The 20,096-nt window shown below is 36.1% G+C and overlaps 1 protein-coding gene across 1 annotated transcript; it reads right to left on the bottom strand.

Moving 5' to 3' along the window:
* Positions 1-1,673: 1,673 nt before the first annotated feature.
* On the bottom strand, positions 1,674-18,863 carry LOC145768730 (tRNA-dihydrouridine(16/17) synthase [NAD(P)(+)]-like). Its single transcript, XM_082580310.1, has 15 exons — positions 18,599-18,863; positions 16,157-16,313; positions 15,413-15,525; positions 13,781-13,914; positions 11,892-12,028; positions 11,294-11,412; positions 10,736-10,828; positions 10,474-10,550; positions 6,157-6,217; positions 5,679-5,798; positions 4,842-4,991; positions 4,216-4,300; positions 3,823-3,969; positions 3,487-3,675; positions 1,674-2,581 (listed from the first exon to the last, which is right to left on the bottom strand). Exons 1-15 carry the CDS (start codon positions 18,800-18,802, stop codon positions 2,469-2,471), a joined length of 1,899 nt encoding a protein of 632 aa, XP_082436436.1. The 5' UTR covers positions 18,803-18,863; the 3' UTR covers positions 1,674-2,468.
* Positions 18,864-20,096: the final 1,233 nt, after the last annotated feature.

The following is a 20,096-nucleotide window of genomic DNA, read 5'->3' on the forward strand; positions in this document are numbered from 1 at the left end:
CCGCCAATGCATAAACCAGGTCGGCAGCTTTGAAAAGATATGCCTGGATACAGAAGTCTTAGAAGCAATTATGGCTGCACTGAAGGATGTGGTCGGCGAGGATCTCGGAGATCCAATCTCAAACAGGTCAGTTTAGATAGTTGTAAAATATTATCCAAACTTTGCAGTTTTAGAACCCAAATGGTGAATTTTGTTCTTATATATGTGCGTTGCACATAGCCTATGGTAATGTAAAAAATCCAGAGACCACAGTTAGCCTACCACTGTACAAGTGTACATGCACCCTTGCCTGGGTCTCAAATCTCAAGGTTTCCATTCTTACCCTATGTTCTAAAGCTCTAGCCTAGGGCTTTTCTACATTGTGATTTACTGATAATCTTGCAATGAAAAAAAAATGATGATTTTGCACTTTTCGGTACGGTAAATCACATTTTCTTTTACAGGTTGTACAGATATGTCGCTTATCGCAGCTTCAACTTCTGGATATATGGAAAATTTGGTCGAAAGAGACGTAAAGTAATTCCTGCCTGTGCAGTCCTTGCAATCTGCAACAGATTTCCTGAAGAATATGGCCAGTACGAAGGATACAAAGAGGCCATTGATGACCACTTGCCTGATGATTTTCAATGAAAATGAAAATTATCTTGCTGTTTATTGTATTATTATTAAAAATTCTTTTGTAAATACAGTTTCCACCTCTCCAGTGTTTTGCTTGGGACAGTATTTATATTCAAACTGTTGAAAGAAATTTACACCAGTCTTGTTTGACAAGAAAATAATAGTTGAAAGATTGAAATGTCCTTTCATTTGTGATGAATTCACTATGAAACATTACATGATTTACATACATTTTTTTCACCGATGCACTTATTACAGTACAAATTATGACAAGTTTTCTATCTCCAATAGTATGAAATTTTTTGGTACATGTACCACACAATGTTCTCAGTATTGTTATGAAGACTCCACCATAGCACACATGATTAAGTCTATCAAATGCCTCAGTCTTTAGTATTGTAAAAGTCCTATGACGGGACTACAGAGAAAGGGACTTTCGACTCAAAAACGGCATGGGCCTTAAGAGGGTTAGGCTACTACCGCTCAAACAAAAATCGACAAAAAATAACATCTAAACGTCTTTCTGTTTTATGTATCAACGTTTATGGGTACTCAGCACAAAATTGAGTAGGATGTGGCTATTTTTACACTATATAGTGTAATAATTGCCTCAATAGTGTTGCCAGATAAGGAATTCTGCCCTAATTTGTGAAAAGGTTAAAGCTGCTGAAAACAAAAACTTAAATTTTTGTAAAAAAATTTAGTCCTGGGCAAAGATCAAAATGCTAATCACGGCAGTGCTTGTTGACTGGTGGGTTTTTGAGTTTCATCGCAGAGATCCACATTTCTTAAGCTTGTCTTGATTATTCAGAGGTAAACGATGAAAGTGTACCCCTTTCACGTTTCTTCCGTTACCACAACCGGGAGCCATACAAAAAAACATCTCAACGCGTAAAACTCAAGTATAAAATTGTTCTTTGTATATGTAGCCCACTTGTTTATAGTTTATTTGTATACAAACTAGTGGTTCTGAATTCTGCCTGAAGAACCAACTACGTCATCAAAGATTTTGACCAATCAGAATCCTTTAAATCAATATCCCTTTTATTAGATTTTTGAGCTAATGACAAACCCCAAAAAAATGTTATTGTTACAAATCGCTTTTTGTCATAAAGATCTATGAATACAAAAGCTATATATTTTCGTTGCAGTGCACCTTTAATGTGACATTTCAGCTCAAAAGCGAACCACCACATCTTCTCAATCAACCTCAAAGCATTTGCTCACACAACGTCGAAGTTTTACAAACTAAAGCGCCCAAAAGATATGCTCGACTTACCCATCTTCCACCAAGTTCTACCGTATGTGATGGGTTTAATCAGTTATCTTTATATAGAAATTTGCAGTGAACTGGTCAAACTAGCATGTGAAAGTTCGAGCATCTGTTATTATCTAGCATATTCCGGCCTAGGTTTTTTTTTTCGGTCATTTACCGATTATTTAGCAAAATGTCCGAAAAAAATGTAGTCAACTCGGTCAAAATGGCACGACAACGCTGTTTCAATCTTTCGCTGAGAAACACGACAACGTTTCTCAGAGAAACTTAATGTTGTAGCTAGTCAGGAAGTGCCAATTTTGGTTTGTATCAGCTATATACTTGAAAGGAAATAGTTTCATCAGAAAAAATGACCGAAATAAATAAAAAATGACCGATTTTTTTCAAGTCATTTCGGACAAATGATCGAAAAGTCTCAGCGAAAAAAAAACAGATTCCGGCTTCCAACCAATCCCTTTGTGTCCTCTTGTGCACCAATGAAAAAATCGCTCTCTCTGGAAACAAACCTTCTAACTGAAGCCACTTCAATGCATCAACAGCACAATTTCATATTCAATTATCTGGAATCCAATTTTCATTTGTCCTTTTGTAACTCATTTATGACGTAACCCTTCCGTGGGGGTACACCCGCAGCAAGCGCTTTCTTCCAGTCTCCAGTGAGGTGAAAGGCGATGAGAATGTCAAAAACTGGAAAAAGGTTAAGGTCGGAGAGTTAGGTTCATCATGATGTATGCAAAATACAGCACAAAAGGTTGAAAGGATGCATCAAAATTATTTAGTCGAATTATAATGCTAAAGGAAATATCACTGCGTAGACAAAGCGTTAGATTTGGAAACTAATACGCCTGCTGTTGATAAGTCTGATTTTCATAGATTGTGTTCAGTTGCTAATCTTCGTAACCAATTAGCAAATGTATTTACATGGGAAAAGTTTTATCCCACCCCTCTAGGTTTAGTATGTTTGAGACACACAAAAAGTGTGTGAAATAAAAGAAACCTGCTATTAGTCTGTTAATTACAAAAGTAGTTTCGCACAAGTGAACAAGTTCATCGTTCAAACATTAATTTAGCAGCTGAGAACCTTGGATTGTTGAAAACCTTGTCGTGGAATGTTAGCAGTTTGAACGACTCAAAAACATCGTTTTAACTTTAAGCATTTCGATCGCACTTATCGATTGCTCAGTGGTTACGAGCCCGACTCAAGATCAAGCGGCGTTGGTTCGACTCTCGGGGTGTGCGCTTGAGCAACGTATTTCAGGACTGCTCTCCATTCAGCAGCACCAAGTGGATGGATTAATTTCCCGGCAACACTTCAACAACAATAAAAAAAAAACTTCACTCAGTCAATCTCAGTGACCGGGCCTGCGTCAGTGGTTCAAACCCTCTACAAGCATGCGAAACTGCCAGGATTAAGCTATCAAAGAAGCTATCCCAGTCCGAGAATGAAGATCAAATCGATCAATCAAATATAGACGAGATTATAAAGTGACTTACATACTGTAGAACATTCTACAGCACACAAAAGCAGATTCAGGAAAATTCACTTTTACTACTTTATCGACTTGAATTTGACATTGCAGTAAAAAAGCTACCTTGGTTGACGCAAAAGACGGTGGAATAATTTGAATGACGCCCGGAGCGTATCATATGTTCCACTACAGGAAGACGACGTGTCGTAATACCGGCCTCTGTGGCATTATCTAGCGTTAGCATTTTTGTGACAGTTTCGTCCACTAGTCCTCCCAACACGTAGACATTTCCAGGTTCCACCGATTCTAAAGCTGTTTTAAAAAAGGCAATGTTGACATGGTATGAAATAAGTATCATTTCTTTGATTACAATTTGCTTAAGTCAGAAATCAGAATCGTAACGATTTCCAGCAACAAGCATCCACGTAACAAGTAGAATACTGCGTAGATGGTGGTCACCTGTTGGCGCATCTGGCGTGAGGTAGATGATGTCACGTGACTGGAAGAGTTCCCGGTAAGGCTGTGACGTCATATCAATTTTGTAGTCTGCAAAGCCGTCATGTTTTCGAACGCATTCTCTCCACAGAGACGAACTCTGGTTAAAACCTAAAAACGTTTTTGATTGACGAGGAGATAAACTAGAAGAGTCTAGAATTTTTCACAACCCGGTCATAAATAAGTAGAGGGCCGGTATGCATAAACATTTACGATACACTAGAAATGTTCAAAAAATGAAAAATAAAATCACAAATCAAAAATTCTTCAGATGCATTTGTTCATTTTAAAACTTAATTCAAATTTAAGTTCAAGACATGTTATTAATTGTGGATAAGACAAATAGCAATAATACACCTGTAAAGTAGACATGGGCTGGTTTTTCGCATTTTCTATTGCTCCCATATAACCTTCCGAGTTGGTTGGAAAGCTTACCAATCTCCTGAAAGCAATGCATGTTTCGGTTAAGTATTATACGAATTACTTCACTATGACTCTCCACTAAACTTGCTTGTTGAAAACACCGCTCACCTCTACCTAGGATGTGATAAATTGGGCAGGCATAATCTCTGAAGGAAAGGCGGTCGAGAGAAAAGAACTGGCCACCCTACTATCCGTAGTGCCGAAGGCCTAGTGTGATGAGAACCTTATCTTTTCATCCTTGATATTTGGAATTAAGTATGGGACCACCTTTATTTTTTAAACTTTACTATGAATATTCGCGATATAATGTTAACCAGGTGGATACCGTTTTTACTTGGCACCCGAGCAAAAGTGGATGCTAATGAAACCACAACTTGATATTGAGAAAAAAAGGTTAAAAAAAGAGAAAAAAACAATTACAGTTATTCTTTTCTTACCATTGTGGAAACAAAGCAACCAATCACTGTGTCTCTAAAATCTCTGATAACAATGCGTGAGAGCGATTAAAGACACAAGCCCTACGTTCAAACGTCAAAAAAGTCATTATATAGCACTTGAACCTTTTCATCCATAGCGTGACTCCAGGACAAATCCAGACAAACGACGATGGAATCACTGTCGTCACGCATAGCTGCTTCCATCCGTTCTAGAACAGCTTGCTTGCGTTCTGCTGTACGAGTTATTCTGCTTTTGTGCAAATCGTCGCTTTCCTGTAAAATTGCCAGCTTTTTGTCGTGTTTGCTTCAAAACGTATTGCACTCATGTCAGTCAAGTCTGACTTTCTGAAGCATTTTCAAATGTTTTGTTCTACAACACTAGCTGGGGGTCCACGTCTTTTAGGAGCAGACAGTTAGGCGCCGGTCAAATAGGCGCACACATTGTCTGCACCTGACGTGCTGCTCTAGCTGGACGATAACCGTGTCCCCATTTTAAAAGTAGATAGCATGTTTTAAGGAAAAACCGTTGGCTGAACAACTTTTCAAAAATATTATCAGCCTTGGATAAGACTATTTAGCATACAATTCAACGCGAAATGTACAGATTTGATACAAGAAAACATTTGGAGTTTTTTCGATGCGTATGTTAAACTTAATTCTAATTTACCGTCCCTGTTTTAACATAGTACCATTAAATTTTGTGATCATGCCTACTGCCTAGGAGCTAAGCTTTCACAGGGTCAAGAACAACTGGTTGTATCACTGAATTGAACTAACGACTTCTTATTATCACACAGCAGTTTTAAACTGAATTGAACTAAGTCCGCAAATGTTATCTTTTCGGTGGGTTAAATTTATATATAAACACATGCCGGAGCAACAGGTGATAGACGACATTAAATTTAAACAACTGGATCAACACCTAATGACTCTCAGAGGAACAAAATCAATGTCGCTCACCAGAAAGGCTCTTCTTTCTTCTCGTACCCTCTCTTTTTTTCTTTCATGCTCTGCTTTTCTCTTGCTAGCCACCTTTGCCATACGGCAACGAGCTTTCAACAATTTCTTTTTTTTATTTTTCTAGATGAAACTTAGATGTAAAAATCAAAAAGAAAAAAAGTTCTCACAAATTGTTAACCAAGTTATGATAGCAACACTACAAAAAAGGATGATGAATAAAGGATGATTTTTGATGGAAGATATTGACAGCTGTTGTCCTAAAAGCAATCGAAGGGTAGCTAGTTTTATTTTAGTCAACAGCACAGGCGGCTGTACTTTGCAAAAGGTATGTTTAATTTGTTCGTGCTACAAATGGCAAAAGAACAATCAGTGCGCATTATTTGTGATTGGACAATGTAACACGTCATACTAGTTATCTGGTATGCTGCACCTCAGAAAAGCAGACACAAATGTAATACAAAATACAAGCTGTGCTTACCGATAATTTTACTTTTCCGTCCTCACTCAAGTCAATGCAACATTTTTCTTTCACTTTTTGCCTGCGGAAGATTTGATTGGCAGTTACAATAATCAAAATTGCTTGTTTAGGCCAATTGCTTTATATCAATTTGATCTTTTTGACATGTTATAACAACATTAATAAAATATATGACCTGCATTTCAGCAGTTTTAAACTGGGATTGGGATATTCAAGAACAGCAGTTCTTGAACTATTTTATCAAGGGACTTTTTGTTTGATACTTTGAAGCACTAAACAAAACAATCAAGCACCCATGATCACATCATGCACGGGTAACAGCTCAGTGACCAAGGGGTTTCGACTTCGCCTTCAGTACTGGTAGACCTGAGATCGATTCGAGGTCGGATCAAATCGAAAACTTTAAGAACGGTGCCGATTGTGTTCTTTCTTGCATGTAACGCAAAGAGGATGAGTCGGGTAATAATGTGATAACATCCTCAATCTGATCAAAAAATTGAAAATGAGCCCTGTCGCTAAAAGACCTTAGCAGTTGTAGAGCGACAATAAATAAAGACCATAGCATTATTATTATCACGCACAGAAAAAATGTAAAAGTTGCTAAAAGAAATTTTTGCGCTCAAATGTAAAATTAGAGCACCACGTAAATAGGTTTCTAGTAAACCATCAAAAATAACAAATGCACCAAAATGATTCACTTGGGTTGGCTTCACTGTTACAGTTTGCAAAACATTGGTAAAGCAACCAATGTAAGATCAGAAGGTGCAACACATATCTTTAATATTTAAACGCTGCAAGAAGTTGACAGGATTTTAAAATCCAAATCTTTAGAGTAGACAGGATTATGAACGCGGTACACGACAACTGGGGGAGACAAAGTGGGCGATACCCACTTGGGCGACAAGACAAGTGGGCGACGGACCAGGTGGGCGACGAGTCAAGTGGGCGACGAGCCAAGTGGGCGACGGCCAAAGTGGGCGACGGAATCGAAAGTTTAGCCGTTCGGAAAAAATATGACTTTTAATTTTTACTTTAAAATACAATGGTTGATTTGTAGAAGGGAAGCAGTGAGAGTTCTCACGCTGAGTTTCACGAAGCATTAGAAGCAACATTTTCATTATTTTTTGTGTAATAGCGCTTTGCATTGTGACATCATCTTGTCACAATATTTTGCAATTTGCTCGTCAGGGTTTATCGTGAAGCTTAAGAGAAACCTCTCAGAAAAGAGACAAACGAATGGCCAAAGAGTGGTTGAAGTCAGTTATGAACGTTCCCTAACCGTTATCAAAGCTTGTCAGTATAAAATATGACTTTTAATTTTTACTTTAAAATACAATGGTTGATTTGTGGAAGGGAAGCAATGAGAGTTCTCACGCTGAGTTTCAAGAAGCATTGGAAGCAACATTTTCATTATTTTTTGTAGTCTAGTAATAGCGCTTGCTGTTTGATGTTAATTTGCATTGTGACATCATCTTGACACATTATTTTGCAATTTGCGGCGTCAGGGTTAATCGCGAAGCTTAAGAGAAACCTCTCAGAAAAGAGACAAACGAATGGCCAAAGAGTGGTTGAAGTCAGTTATGAACGTTCCCTAACCGTTGTCAAAGCTTGTCAGTATAAAATATGACTTTTAATTTTTACTTTAAAATACAATGGTTGATTTGTGGAAGGGAGGCAATGAGAGTTCTCACACTGAGTTTCACGAAGCATTGGAAGCAACATTTTCATTATTTTTTGTAGTCTATAGTCTAATAATAGCGCTTGCTGTTTGATGTTAATTTGCATTGTGACATCATATTAACACATTATTTTGCAACACACAATCCAGTCTCTGAATATTATAAACACTTGCGGTAGGTCACTAGGTCAGCCAGTGGTGAGATCTTAACTACTAAGTAGCTGGTTTGGTAGGTACATGCATTAGAAATTTGAATGTTTGTAGTGATTTTCAAGCGAAACAGAAGTTTTTGTTAGTTGTTCGAGTGTGTTATTGTTTAAAATACATGTAAAAACTTACATGTAAAAACTTACTTATAAAAACTTACTTACATATACATACTTATAAAAACTTATATATATTACTTGTAAAAACTTACATATGAATCATTAACTACGGAGATTAGCATAAATTTGATGCTCTAAAAATAATCCATTAAAATAAAATTTTTGACAGAATATCTAAAACTAAAGTCATATTTTTCAATTTTTAGGTCATAAACAAAATAGCCCTAGTAATGACCGTCAGTCACAATGTGTTCTGTAAACTGCTGATGCAGCGTCTAGACTAGAGCATTCGGATTAAAGTTTTATTGGTACTTTCACATACAACATTGTAAATGATAAAGCTTTGGTAGAGAGTTTGCTTTGTTGAACCATAGAGAAATAAAACATAGTAACTTTAGCGGGTTTAGCATACTTTATTTCACACAAAATATAACATAATTAAATAAAACAAACTCAAACGTTTTCGACACGTACGTGTGTCCTCATCAGGAATTAAATCTGCAATACATAAAATGAAAAATCGTAAGATAAATTTGACTATGCACTGTAATGATTGTCGTTACAGCTACAGTGCATAGTCAAATTTATCTTACGATTTTTCACTTTATGTATTGCAGATTTAATTCCTGATGACGACACACGTACGTGTCGAAAACGTTTGAGTTTATTTTATTTAATTATGTTATATTTTGTGTGACATAAAGTATGCTAAACCCGCTAAAGTTACTATGTTTTATTTCTCTATGGTTCAACATTGTAAATGTAAGTTAATGGCAAGTCTCTGTGAGACATTGGATTTTCCGCGCACATACGATTTATAGCGTCAAGAACACTAATTGTGCGCTGTTTTTTTTTTCGGTCATTGACCGATTTTTTAGAAAAATGTCCGAAAAAAATATAGCCAATTCGGTCAAAATGTGCAAACAAATATATAGTCAATTCGGCCAAGTGTTGCAAGGTTGAGTTTCGCTGATGAACGTTGAAGAAACGTTTGTCTGTTCCAACTTTTCTCAGGTAAAACACGACAACGTTTCTCAGCGAAACTTAATGTTGTAGCGAGTCAGAAAGTGCAAATTTTGGCTTGTATCAGCTACTTGAAAGGAAATATTTTCATCAGAAAAAATGACCGAAATAAATAAAAAATGACCGAATTTTTACAAGTCATTTCGGACAAATGACCGAAAAGTCTCAGCGAAAAAAAAAAACAAACAGATTGCGCGTGCTATGTTGGTGGCTGCAGCGTTTTTATTAGCATCGATGGTGACCGGAAGTTTTTGCAACATACTCCATCGATAATGATGTTTGAAATTCTTGATGATACCTTGGTCTGAAGAATGGACCAGAAGAAGTTGTGTTTGCTAGAAATAAAACACAACTTCTACTTGCTTAAGGTGAGTTTTGTCGATGTTGTTGTTACGATGGTTGTTCAAGAGCTTTTCCCGTGCCTTCCATATCCGTGAAATTTGCGCCTGTGCCACATCAAATTTTGCTGCAACAACTCTCTGCGGCGTTTTCCTTTCTAACTCTTTGATTACAATTAGGCTACTCTTACTACCACTCTTTGACCTTTCGTTTGTCTCTTTTCTGAGGGGTTTCTCTTAAGCTTCACGATAAACCGTGACGCCGCAAATTGCAAAATAATGTGTCAAGATGATGTCACAATGCAAATTAACATCAAACAGCAAGCGCTATCACTAGACTACAAAAAATAATGAAAATGTTGCTTCCAATGCTTCGTGAAACTCAGCGTGAGAACTCTCATTGCCTCCCTTCCACAAATCAACCATTGTATTTTAAAGTAAAAATTAAAAGTCATATTTTATACTGACAAGCTTTGATTAACGGTTAGGGAACGTTCATAACTGACTTCAACCACTCTTTAGCCATTCGTTTGTCTCTTTTCTGAGGGGTTTCTCTTAAGCTTCGCGATAAACCCTGACGCCGCAAATTGCAAAATAATGTGTCAAGATGATGTCACAATGCAAATTAACATCAAACAGCAAGCGCTAATAGTATTACTAGGCTACAAAAAATAATGAAAATGTTGCTTCCAATGCTTCGTGAAACTCAGCGTGAGAACTCTCATTGCTTCCCTTCTACAAATCAATCATTGTATTTTAAAGTAAAAATTAAAAGTCATATTTTTTTCCGAACGGCTAAACTTTCGCTTCCGTCGCCCACTTTGGCCGTCGCCCACTTGGCTCGTCGCCCACTTGACTCGTCGCCCACCTGGTCCGTCGCCCACCTGGTCTCGCCCAAGTGGGTATCGCCCACTTTGTCTCGCCCAGTTGTCGTGTACCGTTATGAACGTACCTTCTCGACCTGGTATAAGGCTGACACATCCAATGCAAGAGGCCACTTGATTCCACAAGACTATCGTCTATGCTTTCCTGAATATTGAGAATAAGTTATTATGAATGTGTTTTCATACACTCTGACAAATATACTTTCGCACATATATATAAAATATAGTATAACGAACAATGAACATACATATTTCTAGCAGCGTGCGGATATAATTAGGCTACTCGCTACACATGCAGCTATAACGGTAACACATATCTTGAAAATATACCTGCTCACAAGTTTTTCTCAGTCTCATGCATGTCGAGCTGATCTCTTCAATAGTGCAGGCACTAGCCAGCCAATCACGGGCTTCTTGGTGGCACTAAAGTACCGGTATGTAAGAAATGAAAAAATTTACCAATCATGTAATTTAACACATCATATTACAGGCAGAAACAAGAACCGTTTGCGGTCAAATGAACACCAATGTCTAAAAAACTTTAAAAAAAATTGTTTTTCAAAAATAAAAATGCATGGTTTTTGAAGTTGGTTCAATAATGTCTAAGCAAATTTAGGATTAGAACGCAGGACTCAGTGTAACACTTGGTTTGCATTTGAGAAATGAAAGTATTGACTATTGAGGTTCAGTGATGTGCTACAAGCAAACAACGTCAAATAAAACAGGCATTCTAGGCTCCAAGAAACATTCGTTTTTTTTTTCTTCTTTAGATGAAAATAAAACTCAGCGACTTTGAATTTGCAGGTCATCGCGAAAACCTTAACATAATACATGTCACACAGAAAATTGTTTCAACTAATTTATGTGTTTCATTGCATAACTAATTACCTGAAGTGTAGTAGAAAGCAGATTGAAAGCGTGTGTCCGAACATGGCTTATAGAAGTAGGGTACGTCTCTACCAGCGACAAATACTCGTCTAACGCGTCATAGACATTAATCGTGATGTCTGCAATAATAATGAGCATGCAAACTTAGTGGTGATTTTACCTGGAAACATCACATTCCAGGTCTGAAGATGAATAGGGTTAAGATCAAATTACAAAGGCTCAAACACCCGTGTGTGGCGTGCACTGTACTTAAGCAGAACTCTTGGAAACTACTTAATAAATGGTTGCTTTAGTTCATTAGTTGATAAAACAGATGCCAATAGCAATACCGGAAAAAAATCGAAAACACAACGTTTACAACCTCTGTACTTAGATCCGGTCAATGAGACTTAAAGCTCACCAACAAACAGTGAGTTTACAATTTTGTTGCATGGTGTGCTTCAACAGAATAGAAAACATGCATGAAAACATGGTTTTGCCGAAAATCAAGGATAAAATCAACTTCTTTAATTTGTTCAAAGTAATAAAGCATGTTTTGAACGCATTAAAACATGTAACGAGAAAGAAAGGTTTTCTGAGTGAAGAGTTCTTGTCCTACCTTGAAATATATACGGATTTGTGAGATGACCTTCTGCCACCATTACACCATCAACTCCTGTATCTTCCATACACTTGGCAACATCTTGAAAGTATCGGATGTTACCATTTGCAATCACTGGTATTTTCACGTTGCGCCTGATAAAGTCACATAAAACTCACACAGAGATATTTGCAATTTTGCATGGATATTGATAATCAATGTTGGAAATTATAATAAACATTTGAAAAGGTTAGTAGTAAACTAATGATAAGTTCTTTCTTGGTGAATATGATCTTTATGTCAGGTAAACCACTATCATCCACTTGTAAGTTGTACAAGAAGCCATTCACAACAATCACATCAGATGACAACGTTGGCAGGTAAATCTTCTACCGTCACCTGAAAGGAGTGAACACTAATTGCACAAACTCAAAATCTCTGTAAGCATGTAACTGACTGGAATAATGTGCTGGAGAGGATGATGTGGTAGAAAATCAGATATTTTTTTATTACAACTAATCACATATTGAAATAACTTATTCATACGTAACAATAAAGCAACGACCTGGAAAGACAGCTTTGTGAAGTCCGAGTAAAAAATACATTATGATTACATAATAAAGATGTTATTATTAGGGCCCGCAAAAGTCAATCAAGTCAAATTGTTTAAGGATCTCGTCTGTCCACGAATCAAAGAATAAAGTTGTTTTCAGCACCTTGGGGACTGTTTATAGGTCAAAATAAAGTCAAAATTGACAATAAAGTCAAAATTTGTCAAATTGTGGCTTTTGACAAACTTTTTGCGTTTCTTGAGAGTAATTTTTGTCAAAATCTTTGTAGAAGCATTGTAAATCAGGAACTGTGACACAACTAAACCATATCAACCCATAAAAGCAGGAATATGTCACAATGCCTAGTTGGATAAGCAGTAACTTTTATCGCAAATTGTCCATTGTTTATTCATTGTTACGTATTTAAATAATTCTTATAAAACACTTCCTCTTCACAAACGTGGTCTTTTCGAAAATCAATAGTTTGGATTTTAGGAATAGCTTACTGACATTCTGTAATACAAAAATACCTAAGCAAGCTAAATCGTCTTAAGCAAAAGTTAGACAGATTTGTCGAGATTTTCCTGATGAATTTAATGCAACTCCCGGGGGTGATTTAAGGTGGCTTTCACTATAAACTCTAGTTCTTATTAGGATAACAAAATCTTGGTTTGTCTATGTTGAAAGATTTTAGAAGATTTCCAAACATGGACAGTTGGACACCCCCAGATAGTTGAAACTATTTACTTGTGAGACTGGTGTATTACTGTATTCCGTATTTTAATTGTGCATACCTTTGATGAGATAGTCATGCAGAAGGTTTTCGTTGCATTCAAATTAAGTTCAAGGTTCTCACTTTGCTTAATGACTATGTCAAGTCAGTTTTGTAAACTGGAGTTTGATGTGGCGATGTCGTCTGCATATCTTATGTTGTTGAAATGGGACATTGCCTGACTGAAAACAGGAGCAAACTATTTGGTACCAACTGTGTTATACAAAAGTTTTTTTACTGTGATTTTTTAGCCTTTCATGTAAAACAAACTTCTCAGAAAAGGAAGCAGTATGAAACAATCCAGTTGTAAAAAAAGCTTCATAGATAAATGTATTGTAAAAATAATATTGAAAGAATTTCTAATGTAGTGCAACAACAAATTTTTTTAGAGGGGTTGCTTTTTTTGCCTTATCTTGCTATGCATGAGCAAAAACATGCCGAATTTTAAGACAAAATTTTGTATGCAAGTTAGGCTGCTAATCCTACTATTTATACAATGCAAAAGTTTCATCTACCACTTAGTATTTAAGTGTGACAAGTTTCTTGGTGTAGTAAGCAATTTGATTATAACTTTGTCAACTCACTTAACAGCTTTAATCTGATTCCAATCTGCAAGACCCGTGTTTTCTCTCTTCTGATCTCGTGTTCTTCCATGAACAGCAAGGAAATGGCATCCGGCTTCCTCCAACATCTTTGCATACCCAATTGTCCGTGCTATCTGAAATGTTATTACAGAATGGGTGCACCAATAGCCAGTATTGCAACATAAAAATAACTTTGGAGAACCACAGCAAAATCTCTTTGGAACCTTAAATCTGGCAGTTTTGTATCATATTTTACAGTACTTGTAGGGGTCTGCTACTATTCGGCTACAGTCAAATTCGGCTAGTCCGATTCGGCTAATCCGATTATTTTTACTTTAAAATACAAAGATTGAACCCGAGTAACTTTGTAAATGCAGTTCAAACAGCTGCGGTAGACATTGAAATTTGATAGTTTGTCAATAAGGGAGGTAATGAGAGTTCTCACGCTGAGTCTCACGAAGCATTGGAAGCAACATTTTTATTACTTTCTGTAGCCTAGTATTAGCGCTTGTTGTTTGATGTTAATTTGCATTGTGACATCATCTTGACACATTATTTTGCAACACACAATAGTTTGCGTTGCGTACTAATGATGCCTCTGCCATGATAAAGTAACAAGTAACGCCGAAACCCAGGTTTATTCTAAACTGCCACTTAGGTTTTAACTTCATCTTTCATGTCAAACACTATTTGGCAATTGTCCTTTTTTCGTTGACACGTTTTCGCTGGGACTTTATCTCATTAACCTCTGCATAGCCGAGTGGTGAGAGCCCTGGAACGGCAATCGAAAGGGTGCCGGTTCGACACCGCTCAAGAGCATGCGGCTGTGTCTTTGGTAAGACACTTAAAGGCATGCCTGAAGGTGGACACGAAGATTGGCTTCCTTGCCTTCCCGTCCACTTAATCTAAATCTTCAACCACCAGGTGTTAGCCTGGATACGACAAACCTCTATTGTTATCATGAAAAATGTTGTTTTGATGTAAAACACTTATTTTGAACGAGCCCAGATTACAAAATTCGTCATTTTTACATTGATTTAACGTCTGCAGACGTTGAATCAGTGTGGAAATGACGAATTTTGTAGTCTGGGAAGGCACTCAAAGGTAAACACTGGATAAAATGCAAGAATGCAAAAGAAACGATATTGTGGAATAAAATACAACATTCTCTAAATAAACAGAAGACGTCGTTGGATTTGAAATTTTGTAATAGTTGAAGATTCTAATATATTCTAAGTTTGCATACAGACGGTGACGTAGGATACATGTCGATTTTATGTGAGCAAACATTTCAATTTAATAGTTCAAATATTTTGCGCTAAATTTCATTTCAATTTATTTTTTCTTTGTCGGAATGCAAAAGAAACGATATTGTGGAATAAAATACAATTCAAAACTGTAGCCGAATCGGACTAGCCGAAACGGGCCATTCCGTACTTGTAGAAAGGCTGTAAATCACTGGCGCAAACCCTGTCGAAAAGATTCAGTACAAAGTCTTCATTTGCTGTATCAGTGGCATGCAGTTGCTAACACACGTGGCCTATTATTTCCATAGACCATACATTCACACAAGCACATGAACGACAGTTAAAATACATAAAGTAGCACTATACTTTTTCTTTTTGATCATACCTCAGGAAACACACGAATCTTGGCCGAAACTCCAATGTGTACTCGCTTTCGTGCTTCTGATATCATATCTCGAATAACTTTCCATTCATCTTGAAGAAAAGCTCCATAATGACCTTGAAATCAATTGGTATAAGAATAAGATGTGAAATGATATTGTAGTAAATCATTTAAACAATTAATTACTAGACAGTAAATTGCATGGATAAATTTATTAATAACTGAAAACCTTTTACTTTCTTTGGCATAAGATTAAGGCTGGGGGTACGGTATACTGTAAGCAAAAAAGCAATTAATTATATTATATATAAATATGAGATAAGATGATGTGCTAACAAGTTTGTCAAAAGTGGAAATTGATAGTATTGTGTCTAACTGATATATAAAACAATGGATGAGTAACATCACCAAATCCGGTCATGCAGCAATGAACATAGCAAAGCAAAAACAAAGATACATTACACTTCAAACTCAATGGTCTGCTTCTTGAAACTTCAAAAGAATTTTTCTTAATGAATGCGGTACCTTACAGTTATTACACTTATTGCAGCTATTTAACTTTGACCAATTTGTTGGAGAACAAGTTGAAATGTTGGACAAAATCATTTGGTCAGATGAAGCTTGCTTCAAATTATCTGGTTAAATTTAAAAGTACCCACATGAAAACAATAAATTTACTTTTAAACTCAAACCCTACTTTTTATAACTGTAAGCCTACTTTTGGCCCTCCCTGTAGTGTATATGTACCTCTTTGAGCAATATGCTGAGGACATCCTAAATTTAGATCGACCCCATTGCAGTATTCTTGAACAAGAAGAGATGCTTGAACAAAATTCTCTACAGAATTGGCACAAAACTGTACGATAAGTGGTCGATCTTCTTCACACTTCAACTGCTGTAAGACCTGTAAAAGAGTGCTCAACCACTATATTGGAATACTTGAAATAGCCTACATTCATTTAAAGATTGTGACAATTTATACTGTATAATACTAAAGAAGCTTTCAAGCCTTTCATACATAAACACAGTTCTAGTCACTGAAGTCAGTTTTTGCTTACATTTTTAACGTGCATTTTCATCTAAAAGAATACATGCAATAAAAATCTTTTGAGGACACAAGGTCCAAACAAAAACTATCATATGAACTGAAATTGAAAAACCCCAAAGTTAACATAATTATATACAAGTCAAAATGTTCAGTGGATCAAACAACAAACAGTTAAAAATCACAGAAAAAAGCATGTAACAATAATCCAAAATCATGTACCGTATTTTACGGACCATAAGGCGCACCGGACTATAAGGCGCACTGTCAATAAATTGCTTTGATTAGTTTTTTGTTCATACATAAGGCGCACCGGACCATAAGGCGCACAGGACCATATATAATAGTATATCGGTACTGGTTTTGAGTGTAGGCAATAAAGCACCACCGCACTTGATCCATACATAAGGCGCATCGGACCATAAGGCGCACGATCAATTTATGAGAAAAAAAAAGAATTTAAAGTGCGCCTTATGGTCCGTAAAATACGGTACTGTATAATTATATTCAGTTTATTTGTTTTTGTTGACACAAAAACTCATACAAACACAAATGGTTTACATAAAAACAATGGCAGTAAAACACCGAAAGAATGTAACTTAGATCAAAATTAAAGACTAAGTTTGTTATTTTCCAAACTAAACAAAAACATGCAATTTCTCATTTTTCACAAAATGTAATTTACCTCTCAGTGTATGATAAATATATATATAATCATTTCAACTCATTTTCCGATCAAAAAATTAAAAGTATTGCCTTCCTACTTCAGTAATCAGTACCGTAGGGCAGGGGTGTGCAACCTTTATTACAGGAGGACCAGATATAAATAACTGGGTGAAACCGCGGGCCGCACGTTTATTTAAGATTTGATTTCTAGTAGTTGCAGGCACAAAAAAGTAGTTTTTTTGTTGTTCATGTTATTCTTATGGCATTATTAGGGGTTATCTTCTTGCAGAAATTATAAGTTAACAGTATAAGTATAAGTAAATTTCTGCAAGAAAACCGCCATTCAAATTTATTGTCACACCGACTTTAAACGAGTTCAGTGAGAAGTTTGCAGCTGGCTTCTTTTCGCAACAACTTTTTCCGAATTTACTTTAATGGAAGTGCTCACAATTCGAACTCCATTTTCCAAGTGTTCGTCTGTCATAACCCATCTATAGGGAGATTTCATGACGCACATTTTAGAAAAAAATTGTTCACACAAATACGTTGAGCCAAAAAGAGCCATTTTTAAAGCAATAGATTTCTTCAAATGTGGAAAGTCATCTTGGTTGAGATGTTTTTGGTAAAAATCGCCAAGATTCATTTCTAAATACTTTGCTTTCAAATCCGTTTTCTCTTGAAGATCAATCAGTTCAAGTTGGATATCAGCTGGTGCTTTGTCAATGGCTGTGTTGAATGGCGAAGAGAATATACCAAACAATTTTTCATGAGATTTGAAGTCCTTGAAACGAGCCAAAAATTCATACAACAATTTTTCAAATTTAGTTTTCTTCTCAGGATGCATTCCATAGTCTCTTAAAGTTGGAAAGTGGAAAAGATTTCCTATCTGTATGTGAGCTTTCCAAAGTCGTAATTTGTTCATAAAGCCTTTTATGTGACCATACATTTTTACGTTCCAAATAATTAAACACAATGGATTAGCGGTGGCCAGTGGGAGATTTCTAAAATGGTTAACAGAAGGTGCGAAATCTATAATAATCCACTCCACAGTGAATTGTTCACACGTACCAGACTTAACTAAATTATAAACACGTTTCGCGGGCCGCACACAGTTCAAAATTGGCACATCTTTGCGAGCCGCACAAATTTTCTTCGCGGGCCGCATTCGGGCCGCACGTTGCACACCCCTGCCGTAGGGTTTTGTTTCACCTTGGACAGCTTCAATCACATTTTTCAGTCAAAATGAAACATAAGTTTTTAAAAGGAATTCAAAACGTAAAAGGATGATAAAAATTTAGTGCCAAAACAAAATACTTTCAAATTCAGTGAAAGAATATTGACAAAACTTGATAGTCAGCTTATAACAGAACGTAGAAAAACCAATAAAAATCAATTACTATGAATGACATTTGCATCACAAAGGTGTGATAAGTCAAAACATCATAAATAAATGCAGAGAAAAAGTCAGACTACAATACCTCCTTACGATAATTTTTATTCATCAACATGGTTCTTGAGTTGTACATTGGAGTATAGCAAAGATTGGCTCCATGTCTTCTTGCTAACATTCTCCAAGGAAGTTCACTTTGAGCAACCATTGGTGCAACAACATATTTTGGAGATTTTAAAACATTTTTAAAAAATTTATATCCATCTCCTAATTCCAAATTAGTAGTGTCCATAGTCTATATTAATAATTTGGCTATAACCAGTTGACAAGTTGAAACAAGCCCAAAAGCAGTTCAAAATTTGTGCAAATTAAACTAAAAACAACAAATTTTTATCTATAAATGCCATTAATTTTGTGAAATTTGTATTGAAATAAAACGAAATCAACCTGTACACAGTAACACACAACCAGCGACTGTTGAAAATTTGCCATGACTCAAAAACATTATGTAGAAAACTACACAACATTTGCAAGCTTTTGCATCACAAATATTGCAGTTAATAGTAGTATCTTTTCGGCTGGGACGCGTTAAATTCCATTAATAAACTAAAATAAAAATGCTATAATAGAGTTATAATAGCACAGATTACTTAGGCTAGTCATTTAAGTCAGATATTTAGCATTTTAGTGCTATAAGTCACTTTTATCATAGATTACTTAGGTCAGTGGTTCTCAACCTTTTTTCTTTCGTGGCCCATTTTTGTTTGCATAAAAGTTCTGTGGCCCATTCAGTTTTTATGTTAGAAAAAAATTATGCATAGGTTTATAAACAAAAAGCAGCAGAACATTGCCTTTGGAATGTCGCTGGAATTCCCTTGTTGAATCCAGGCGCTGACGCTTCACACTATCTTCTTTTCGCTAAAAAAAAGTTCACATCTTCATCCTTGTAATTTGGATGAACATTTTCCAAGTGAAGCTTCAGTTTTGATGGCCTCAATGAATGATGACTAAGAACTTTACAACATAATACACATTGTCCTTTTTCTTCTCTGTTTTCAAAAATTGATGTATATACATAATGAATGTAATTTTCATCAAACTTAAAGCTTCAAGTATTGTCAATTCCTCCCCAACATAATCACAAAATAAAATGCTGCACGTAGCCTACTAAAAAGCAAATTTGCAGAAGTTCAACAAAGCTATCGCTTATAAAGATGGCTTAATCACAAACTAGTCTATTACTGTTACCATACATCATAGAGTGTTGTAAAAACTGAGTTGATGTAAAACTGTTGGCTATGTTGCAATAATTAGAATGATGATTTCCACTTTGTAGCTAAAAACAGCAGCATCATTCATTGTAACTAAACAAACACACAAGTGCAGGGCTGCAATTTTTTCTTTCTTGTCGAACGACCAAAAATTCTGCGTTTGTTTGTCGAATAGTAATATGATGTCACAAGAGCTATTTAGGCTATACCTTGGCTTAGGCTATAAAGCTAGCGTAACCTACTGTGTTATAGAGATTTTTTCCTTTGGCATTTCTTTAGTGTCACTTAGTACGTAAATGGTTAAGCACGTTAGGC

The sequence above is a fragment of the Aplidium turbinatum genome, chromosome 4 (genome assembly GCF_918807975.1).
Source record: "Aplidium turbinatum chromosome 4, kaAplTurb1.1, whole genome shotgun sequence".
NCBI lineage: Eukaryota > Metazoa > Chordata > Ascidiacea > Aplousobranchia > Polyclinidae > Aplidium > Aplidium turbinatum.